This window comes from Volvox carteri (assembly GCF_000143455.1).
Source record: "Volvox carteri f. nagariensis unplaced genomic scaffold VOLCAscaffold_1, whole genome shotgun sequence".
NCBI lineage: Eukaryota > Viridiplantae > Chlorophyta > Chlorophyceae > Chlamydomonadales > Volvocaceae > Volvox > Volvox carteri.
In genome coordinates, this window is record NW_003307545.1 from 5,595,318 (window position 1) to 5,606,376 (window position 11,059).

General features: G+C 57.6%; 1 protein-coding gene across 1 annotated transcript in view; it reads right to left on the minus strand.

The window, feature by feature from the left end:
• Positions 1–11,008, minus strand: part of VOLCADRAFT_86465 (uncharacterized protein) — a gene marked incomplete at both ends in the record, with an annotated part of 13,261 nt that extends 2,253 nt beyond the window's left edge. The window contains 8 exons of the mRNA XM_002946267.1: positions 791–982; positions 1,987–2,133; positions 3,167–3,311; positions 3,490–3,653; positions 4,029–4,981; positions 5,325–5,532; positions 10,236–10,568; positions 10,985–11,008. Coding sequence (XP_002946313.1) covers positions 791–982; positions 1,987–2,133; positions 3,167–3,311; positions 3,490–3,653; positions 4,029–4,981; positions 5,325–5,532; positions 10,236–10,568; positions 10,985–11,008 — 2,166 coding nt within the window. The remainder of the gene's footprint in view (positions 1–790; positions 983–1,986; positions 2,134–3,166; positions 3,312–3,489; positions 3,654–4,028; positions 4,982–5,324; positions 5,533–10,235; positions 10,569–10,984) is intronic.
• Positions 11,009–11,059: the final 51 nt, after the last annotated feature.

Below are 11,059 nucleotides of genomic sequence, written 5' to 3' on the forward strand. Positions count from 1 at the left end.
AAGGGGGGGAAAGGGGTTTGGGGGTTTCAAAGGGGGGGAAAGGGGTTTGGGGGTTTCAAAGGGGGGGAAAGGGGTTTGGGGGTTCAGGTAACGGGAGGAAACACGCAATGGAACGAAGTGGAACGGAGGCAGAGGAAATGGAACGCCGCTGAGCTAAGCTGCGGGGACGGGTGGCCGTGTTGTTGGTGTATATGTGGGGATATATGATGGGCTTGGTGAGTGAAGCCGCCCTCGCGGGGCTGAAAGCCTTCCTCCCCTCTTTCCCCCCCCCCCCCACACTCTCCGCGAGGGAAGCTAGCTCCCAGTCCGGATGGGGGGCCGGAGGAACGCGACATCGCTGACGCCGGTGTGACGTGGCCCCGGTGTGACGTGGCCCCGGTGTGACGTGGCCCCGGTGTGCGACACAACACCGCTGGATAACAGCAGCAACACTGATACACTCTGACCTGACAACAACAAACCAAACAACCGCTCAATGCAGCAACCAACTTCACCAACATCCTACAGCATCCGCCAACCCAACACCCAACACGCAGCCGTCAAGAGTCCCCGCCACCACCCTGAAGCGAATTTCACCCGAAGTTCAGCTCCCTCTCTCCCCTCTTCCCCCCCCCCCCGGCCTTGCACACTGCCACCAGAGAGCCAGAGGAGCACACCTCCTCACCTCCTCCCTCCCAGCACATCTCCGAAACTTCCCCCGCGGAGAGTGTGTGAGGGGGTGCACCCCTCGGCCCCCCCCTCGGGCCCCCTTGTGTGCTTCGTCGTACCCCCCCCCACCCCCCCCTCGCACCACCTTGATCAAGACAACCTCTCCGGCTGAGGTCCCCTTTACGGATCGCCGCTGCTCCTGCTCCTGCTGCTGGCGGTCGCCGCTACTGCCGCTACTGCCGGCCCCGCCCTGCTGCTGCTCCTCCGCCTCTACGGCTGCTCCGGAAATGAGCCCCGCCGCGCGAAACGGCGTCGTGGCTTCCAGTGACCGGCCCTGGGCGGGCAGGGGGGGGCGGGGGTGTACAGGGGAGGGGAGGGGAGAGGGAAGACCAATCAGTGGACGGGACTTCAAACGCTCATGCGGCTGGGGGGTGGAACCGACCGACCGACCGACAGGTGTAACACACACAGGAATACATACATACATACATACATACATACATACATACATACATACATACACGCATATAAGCGGGCTGCACTACGGTCAGTCAACCGCCTGCTTGCAGAAGAGGGTTCGTTACGCCCCGGGGCGGGGCGGGGACACTACCCGGTGTGCGTGCCATCGCATCGGTGGTTGCATAGTCCCCTCCGCTTTGTCCGCTACAGCTTAGAACAGGTAAACAGGTTTCCGGTTCTATCGCATGCCCCTCGCTGTCTGTGTAGTCAGTTCCAGTCGCCCACCACCACCACCACCAGCTAGCCGCCCTTTGCATGCCACTCTCTGCTCTCCTCTTGACGCCTATCCTGTAGACAACATCTACTACTTGGTTGATGAACCCCACACTACGGGGCCACTACGTCCGTCTGTCCGTCCGTCCGTCCGTCCACAGCTTCAATGGAGAATTCTGATGACATGTCAGGGGGTGGTGGGGGTGGTGGACTGCGGACAACTCGATTCGGTAAAGGAAGGTATTCGCCCAAGGTGCACCACCATCGGCATCTCCCTCATCGCGGCTCCGAAGATCATTAAAACACACACATACATACACACACACAGAAAGACACACGAGACCGACTTGAAGTTGGGAGGAGGTCCTCCGGTTGCCTCAGGTGGGTGGGTGAGGAACACGAGGGACGTCCGTCCGTCATCCGTCTCCATCTGAGGCCTCCGAGGACAGCTGATCAGATCAGATCAGGGCATACAGAGCTCTCTCAGCTCGAGGGGGTGTGCAGCTCTCCGAGAACCGCAATCGTTAAACCACCTACCCACCGAACTCCTAACTAACTAACCAACTAACTCCTACCCACCGCAAAGCGCAGCGCGGACACCCGCACCTGGATCTCGAGCAGCTCGTCCCCCTGCCGTACACCCGCCAGGTCGGCGACGCTGCCCTTGCTGACTCCCACCACGAAGACGCCCTCCCCCCCCTCGCCCCCTTCGCCCGCCGCAGTGGGGTCTCTAGACAAAGGCAGCGCATTACCCTGTGCCGGTTTAGGAGGAGGAGGAGGGGGATGGGGGGAGAGAGTTATGATACGGGAGGGGCGGATATCGTGCCCAAAAGCTGACACTGACACTGACACTGGCCCTGGGGCCGCCTGTGTGCTGTCAGCCCCTGCCCCTGCCCCCCGGGCGGCCACCTCGCTATGGCTCGCACGCATGCAAGAGCAAGAGCAAGAGCACACATGCATTCATTGCGGATCGCCCCACCCGCGCTGAGACCCGCGAACTGATGAACTCTTTACAAACTTATTTAAGCATAACATAAGTGTAACATACAAATTTAAATACAATTTTAAAATCATATATATCAGGATAGACAACAAAGATAAAACTGGTTTAGGCGGGCCGACCTAGCTTTGCGCTCTAGCTCTGGACCTTACCATCCCCCTGGGTGGAGGGGTGGGGGCCCCCCTCCAGCGGTAACAAAGAGAAATAGCTTGTTGACCAGCCTATACATACACACCCATGCCTGCCTGTCTGCCTGCTCGCTCGCTCGCCCCGCGCGCGCGTGTGTATGTATGATGTGTGAAACAGGGGGGTGTATCTTCGCCCGTGGCAGCTACCCTGCGAAACCCTGCCTTCCCCGGTATTTCGGGGCACCCTCATCCAGTCACCCTAGTCAACTTCTCAGTGGATCGCTCAGGTTCCGCACCCACCACCAGCATCCAACGGAATCTGCCGGGTCGACAGCGGCCCAACTCCGTTCCTGGTCGGCTCGCAGGTTAACTTTATCCCAGGTCACCACCGTCCATCAACTAGGGGCGCAATGCCTTCCACCATCGGAAGGACTTTGACCCTAACGGGTATCGATCCCGGGATCTCCCGGGGGCAATGGTCGCGCCTTACCAGTGGTGCCAAACCAATATGTATGTATGTATGTGTGTGTGTGTGGTGTTAAACCCCCTCCCTATGTACGGTTACGTAGGTGCGGTGCGGTGTGGCCACCTACCCGGCTATTCACCTTCCGTTCGTCCAAGAGCATCTCACCCGTCCCCCCCCAACCGAACCACCCACCGTTTTAATGACGTACTCGGCTGCCGTACCCAAGTTGAGTCCCACACCGCTAACGTCGTACTTTTTCATAGCCTCCAGCTCTGAGGGCCCTATGAATCGGCAGTAGGGGTCTGAGAGCCCCCGCGCCAGCATGTCGCGAACAGCCCTGCACACCAAACACAGCTTTTGTGGCAAACCGCAACTTCACGAACATCATCAACGACATTAACCACCATAACTGTATAGCAACAACAGGTGCACTACTAGGGCATTACGGCGCAATACGCAACAGGAGCACGGCCTGTGCGCTGATCAGCAGCACCAGCAGTAGCATTGTGCCGTACCTGTACCCCGCTGCCGTATCACGGTACGGCACCGCGAGTGCCTCATCCCGCAGCTCGGCCCATCGCTGCCGGTCGAACCCCGTTGCCCGCGCGTCCAGGTAGTAGTTATCCGCGACCTCCCACACCTCCCGGACCAAGGAGTGCGCAGCTGAGGTAGCGGCGCCCTGACAAGGGGGTGAGGGGGGGAGGGGTGAGCAAGGTGCAAGGTGCAAGGTGCAGGCACGGGGAGATGGGAGACCGAGTATAGCCTGGGCCACCTCCTTCTTAACCAGCCAGACATGGGCACCCGTGTGGCGGCTCCGGAACCACATTCATCCGGTTCGTGCGGTCAGAGAGCCGGGTCCGACCCATGGCGTCATCGTGGTACGGCACGGACCGTTGACATGGTGGTTCTATCGACCAGCAACCAACCAACCAACCATACCCAACTGCCTCCGCGCACCTCTCCACACGTATCGTACGACAGCATCACGTAGTTCCCAGGTAGGTCCCCCCTCCCCCTTTCCCCCCTTCAAAGGGTCGTCATGCCCCCAACCCACCTGGGCCGCGTCCTGGCCTGCAGCTCCACCTCCACCTCCACCACCAGCCAGCAGCTGCGGTACCCCCCCCGCCAGCGCCCCCAGAACCCCCTCCACGCGGGCCTCCACCTGCCGAGCCACCTCCAGCAACCGATCCTCCGTCTCACTGGCGACATCCGGGATGCCGCTACTGCGGGTGGTGCTACTGCCGTGGTACGGTACTCCCGCGATGCGCTCGCCGCCGCCGTGGTGGCGGGCGGCTGCCGCCTCCGCTACGGTGCCCGCGATGAAGCTGCTACCGGTCGGCTCTGAGGCGTCGACGTCGACGTCGACGGCGCCGCCGGGTCGTAATGCGGTGTCGAGTGTGAAGCGGAGGCCAGGAGATGGAGATGTGGAGCCGTACGGGAGGATGCCGTCACCGTCACCGTCCACGGTTGAGGTGGTGGAGGCGACGCCAGCAGCGGGCTGAAGAAACCGATTTGCCGCCGCCGTGGGCACCGGCCGCTGTGTAACAGTGCCGTACGGCATGCTGCCGCCGTCGGCGGTGACGCCGCTGGCCCCCGGCTGTGTCGTCGGCTGGACCAGCAGCATCAGCCCAGGGGACACGAGGATCGCCGGCGGATGCTGCTGCAGCTGAAGCAACTGATGCTCCGAAGTCAACCTCACGTCGATGGTTTCGGAGGTAGCAGCGATCACAACGCCATCGTTGTCCTGGTTAAGGCGCGCAGCTTTCAGAAGCCGGACGGGGACCCCCGATTGCGAGGTGGCGGCGGCAGTAGCGGCAGCAGCGACTCCACTGTCGGCGCCCAAGGCCAAGCTCAGGGCTACAGCCGCCGCAGCAGCGCAGCAGGCCGCCCGCCCCAGCCATTGCCGGCCCGTAATCCAGGGAGCAGGCGACGGCGAGGCGGACCAAGGTGAGTAGGCGGGGGCGGTCAGGCTGGCCCCGCCGCCTCCAGTTCCGCGGTCAACGTGGTCTGTGTGGCCATGTGGGTGGGCATCCCGGGAAGGCGTGGCAAGTATTCGCGTGGGGACTAGGCTTAGACGTTGGGTGCGTACCACGCGTGGTCGGATGGCTTCGTCACGGCCATGGCGTATGTCGCTAACGGCCGTCGTGCCATGCGCATTAGGAAATTGAATTTTGTGCTGAGCAACATCCTACCGAGCCTTTGAGCCTTGGGGCCCAAACACCCATACCGCCGCATAACTAATAGTCTACAAGTTGGTTAGAATCGTGGATCCATTAGAAGGAAGCAAGTAGCCGTAGGGGGCAACCGCGCGGTGATCCCGTGTGATGCCAAAGGCCCATGCGCCACGCACCTGCACCTCCACGTGTGCTATCCTCATAAGGTGGATCGCTGGCTTCTTTCCCTCGTCCTGTAGCAGAAGCAGGTGGGACTAAGCGCCATCGGCAGGGCGCCTCGGCGACCGAGAAGTGATAGCTAGAGCGACCCGGCAGGTAATGCTGCACCGACACCCACAAAAAGGGACCGCGCGCTGCGCGACGAAAGCTGCTGCTTCGGCTCGCCTGCATCCAGCGCATGAGCGGCGAAGTGGGGAACAATGTTGATGGCTTTGTCGGGCCAAGATTGAAAGATGTGGTGCACAGCTGGGCCTACCTGGCAGTGACACGAATGAGGTACGGAGCCTTTCATTTGATTAATCAAATAACGATATCACAGCTCGACTAGGTCCATTCGAGTTGACAACACTTTTGTCACAATGTGACATAAATTTCGTGGTTGAAAACGCGAAGCTCAGGTTCCTATAAGTGCCCACGAGCACGCTTTTCTTAAACACGACGAATGCGCTACGAATTGAGCTGCATCCTTCATGCAGTAACAGCTTGCATCGTACGGCTGCATTATCGTACCGACATCCGTTCGGCTGTGACCGTGATGGAAAGCTTCGTCCCAATCATAAAGCTAGCGTGCATTAGGCCTTGCAGATAGAATGCGGGGCAAAGAGGAGCCAGTGCAGAGCAGCCTAAACCCCCCACGGGCCCCCTATCCCCCCCTATCCCCACGTGGTGGTGCTAGGATCCAACCAAACCCAAAGCGGGTGGAAACAGATGCCATTTTTTAAAACCAACAGGCTTTACAGGCAGCAATGTTCATGCACGTTCCACGGCATCCTTCGCATCCTCCTACCCAGATGAATGTGAAACTGCCACAGCACATACGCCGTCACTATGCCGTCAATGGCGGGATATTTGTGGCCATCCGGTACATGTAGACGTTGTTTGGAACGTAATATTTATTTAGATTAGATGAGGTATCGGCAAATAAGGCCCTAGGTGACAACATTTGTAGCTTAGATGCGGCAGGAGCAAAAGCGAGTATAGCCTCTAAGCTAGGTTATGTACGGCAGCCGTATGGCTTGCTGAGAATTCGAATTTACTATTTCAGCTGACAGCTCCATAGTTCCGGCATTCTGCCTACACTATTGGAGCTGATTATTATTGTTGCTCTCACTTCCCCCCCCCCCCGCCCTCAGTGTCCCTCGTTTATAAGCGGCAGGCTCGGCCCAGTTGGAGACCGATGATTAGGCAGTCCCCTCGGAGCGCCGGACGCACAGCTGTACAGCGATTACCGCACGGCAAATAAGTGCCTATAGAGTATCGTTGCGCGCTAGGAATGTCGCCTGGCCAGCCCTGCTGGCCAGGGTGCGGTTCGTGCGTCGCTGACGCTTCAGGTTTGCCCTCGGGGCGGGTGACCAGTGGACGCAGTTATTAATGCTGCGTTTAGTTGTCTAGTGCTGTGCGTCCCCGTTCTTTCGGCCGTGCCGGTGTGGCCGCGCTGGACAGCGCTGCGTGCGCTCAGACCGCGCCGTGTGGCGCTAGACCGCGCTTCGGCGCACACGCGCCCTGGCGCTCCGAGAGCAGCAATTAGTACTCTGCAGTAGTGTAAGGCCCTTGGCAGCCCCGGTTTCGCCTCGCCCTGTCCTATCCGGCACCCCGAATGCAACTGTACAGCAAGCCATGAAGGCTATAGGACATAATTTGGCTTAATGCAGAGGTCGGCAAATAAGGCGGGTCCTGCGGGTCCGTACCACAGTACCCGCAGCCGAAATTCGGCTTAAAGCCCTGTGTCGCGTCATACGACTGTGGCATCGACAAAACATGCGCGTACGGCAGACTGCGGGTCCCTAATGACCAAAATTCGACCAAAAGACGCGATTTGCAGCCTTTATTGCGGCGCGTAGGGCCGCGCACCGGACTTGAAGTCTGTGTTTGACTTTGTAAAGACTGTCACGACCGCTGAGGGTTGAAAATCCTTCCGATGGTGGAAGGTAAAAGTGCCCCTAGTCGATGGACGGTGGTGACCTGGGATAAAGTTGACTTGTGAGCTGAACAGGAATGGAGTTCAGCCGCCGTCGATCTTGTAAATTCCCCGGTGATGGGTGTGGAACCTGAGCGATCCACTGAGAAGTTGGCACTTGGAAGGGAGTGAACGACCTGGGACCCCTGGGACTCAGGACATCATAACAAGCCATCAGTCAAGTCGTGTCGAACATTTAACAGCAAAAAAATGAGCAAGCTTGACCACACACACACGCACATACATACACTCTCTTGCACTTGGATGTGTCGGACCGTCTGTCTTGCAGCCACCCTGTGGACCACTATCCGGCTACCGCAGCTCGGTCGCCACCATGAAGGCAGCTGCTGATTACATATTGTCACTTGGTGTTGGGATGAAAGCAGAGTGATGGAGCTGATCTTGAACTTGTTGGAGCAAGGGATGGATGGCAACAAGTGATAGGGAACGGAAATGTGGCGGGTTGGGCTAACGGGCGAGGGTGCACGGGATGGATATAGGGTGGTAGGGAGCTGGGCGGGGCACGATCTCGCTGCTCACAGCAGTGCTGGGTGACGATGACGGTGCTGGTGCTGGTGACAGCGAGGGTGAGGGCGCCAGGCTCCTTAGCATCCTTGTCATTGTGTAGGTGGTTGACGATGACCTTCGGTATGTCGCTTTTTCCTCGGAGCACCTAAGGCCTCCGTTTTACGGAAGATTTGAACCCGTAAGGTGTGTATAGGGCTTAGCCTTGTCAAAGGAAGCCCTCCATGATGGTAGTTCGGTGGCGCCCTTGTTCGGGCCGCAGTTCCTCCTGTGAGCAAGCATGACTCAAAGCATCTTAGACACTCAAGAAGAGCTTCAAGATCCATAACGCTGTATCAGTAGCTCGTGGCACTTCCGCCATGAGCAGAATACGTCAATCGCCCGCTTTGCGCATAAGCAAAAATGAAGCAGCGGCCTTCATGATGACTTGACATGTTGTCTGCAAGGGCTTGCACTGAGGGATATTGCTTCCGGGGACGTAACCAGGTGCAGAGGAACGGGGGTGGACGTGATAATGCAGTGACATGCAGCTATAATATAAATATAAATAGGCTAACTGTCGACAAAAAGAGTTCGCCGATCTGCACCTTACCAACACACCTGGATTTGCAGCTGTTGCGCACCTTTTACCGGACGCCGTACAACTTAGCTGGCCTCTGACAAAAGGCACCTCCCATAGCACTTCCAACTCCTTTAGCAAATGTGCACAACTTCCGATATATAATCGCTGGCTTTTACCCAACGTATTTTGGCCTGTTCCACCTCTGTTGCGTTCGTAAAAGCTGCTAGCTTCCTACATATCACCAGAAAATGAGTTAGAACATATGAACAGCTGCGTGGAGTTCCGAGAAGCTGCTTTGGACCCTGCAAACGTTTGCAAGGTACAGTTCATTGCAAAACCTTCACGCTGTAGCCGCCGCACTTCAGTTCCATTGCTCTAATTTATGACGCGGCTGGCTCAATCATTTATTTATTTATCCCCTGCTGACGTTGCTCCAGGCACAGCGTCGCCGCTTCACGGACATCGACATGCCTAACTCGTCTGCTGAGGGCAACGTGCGACTCAATTTTTTCGAGGTGAGTTGCTTGTCTCTCGTGCTCATGTATGGATATTTGAAGCATCAAGGTGGCTTTGTCGACGGGCTTTCGACGTTTGTGCAACGCTCTGCTGCAAGAATACGGGCGTATGCGGCGTTTGAGCGTAATCCCGACAATTATGCTTACGCTGTGTAAGGAGGCTACGAAGGCTGAAAGCTAGACAGTTTGGCAGAAAAGTACACGTCGTTAGGCGAGACATTACCACTTCGTCCGATGTCCTTGACCTTCCTCGCGACAGAGACGGCTGCTCATTTCGACTTTTATAGTAAGGCAACTGTTATGCTCCTTTTGCAGGTGTGATCGAATGGATCTGGCACCAGCGAGTGTGTAGAACTGGACCCCAAGGGCCCCTCGCGTGCATCAGCCGCTGCCTCGCACTGCCTTCGTCATCATCCTCCACTAGCGGCCGAGCTGACGTCACAATCGCCAGGTGGGTGTGCTGGGCAGGTTCTTGGATTCTCTGGGTGAAGACGTGTTGCAAATGGATAGACGAGTTGGTGACGGAGGGGGATTTCGGTATGAAATTGTTGTACCTTGGCAAGGTACGGCATGTAGGGAGTATGGCATGAAGGTCTTTTCCCGTATGTTCACTGCGTGGGTGCCACTTTGTGTCCGTTCGTGATGTAGTGATGTCGTACATACGTTCAGAGCAACGTTTCTTGCTGTGGGCGTTTTGTGGCGCGGTGTTTTTCTCCTGTCGTGCCGGCAAGCAGCAACAACGACAACGACAGCAAAAGCACAAAGGCAGCAAACTGCAAAGATAAGGTCAGCAAACACAGATAGAAGCTGCAACGCCGGCCGGTGGTTATTGTTGCGGTGTTCAGTGGCTTGTATTTGTGCGCGATTGTATGTATGTATGTTTGTATGTATGTAGGTGTTCACATGTGGGTGAGAATGTGCTCTCTCTCGCGCGCGTGTGTGTGTAGTTGTGTGTAAGAGTCTGTGTGTGTGCGTGTGTGTGTGTGTGTGTGTGTGCGTGTGTGTGTGTGTGCGTGTGTGTGTGTGCGTGTGTGTGTGTGCGTGTGTGTGTGTGTGTGTGTGTGCGTGTGTGTGTGCGTGTGTGTGTGTGCGCACGCATGTATACGTATGTGTGGGTATGTGTAGGGATGCTACCGTTTTAATTGTGATGGAATATTCGAAACTGCCCGCGATCCGCCTGTGTGCTTATTAGTATGTTTCTGCATTTTGTGCGCAACTGCCCATGTTGTTTTGCCGTGCAAAGTCTGTGCTCGTTGCGTCCCCTGCTAGCTCATTAACAGCGTGTGTGTGTGTGTATTTCCCCGCCCACCTCCCGCCCGATCCCCCCGCCGGTCTGAGCGAGCCTGGGCGAGGACTTCCAACAGGACAACACATATCCGTAGGGTTTAACTAGGTCGGCCGCCTCGCCGTCGGCCGCTTTGCCGTCGGCCGCCTCGCCGTCGGCCGCTTTGCCGTCGGCCGCCTCGCCGTCGGCCGCCTCGCCGTCGGCCGCCTCGCCGTCGGCCGCCTCGCCGTCGGCCGCCTCGCCGTCGGCCGCCTCGCCGTCGGCCGTCTTGCGGTCGGCCGCCTCGCCGTCGGCCGCCTCGCCGTCGGCCGCCTCGCCGTCGGCCGCCTCGCCGTCGGCCGCCTCGAAGTCGGCCGCCTCGTCGTCGGGCGCTTTGCCGTCGGCATCTCGCCGTCAGCTTTCAGCGTTTCCACGTCACGGTTTGTCGTACCTCCGGTGAGTCGCGCGCTAGTTAAACGCATCCCTTGTCTGTGCTGTGCATTCCTGACAACCCTTTTGTGATTTTCACTATTTTAAAGGGACATGGCCCATGGGTCGTAAAGTCCAAAGTCAGCAAACCGGTTTAATACGGTTGTTAACGGTTGCTGATGCCAGTTACCGGTATTCGCGATACATAGCATGCGATGCATGCATTCGCAAATTCCAATACTTCGAATTTGAGCAAAAAGAGGAGTGCCCCGCATGTACGATAGCAAATCGCTTTATATGCGTATGACAAGCCGCGTCGTGAATAAAGGGTGTATACATTTGTATGTATGTACGTATGTACGTACTTGCAGGTCTGCATTCTGCGCCATGATTGTAAAGTCGACATCATCTCCGGCTTCCAGGCATCACCCCCCCCCCAC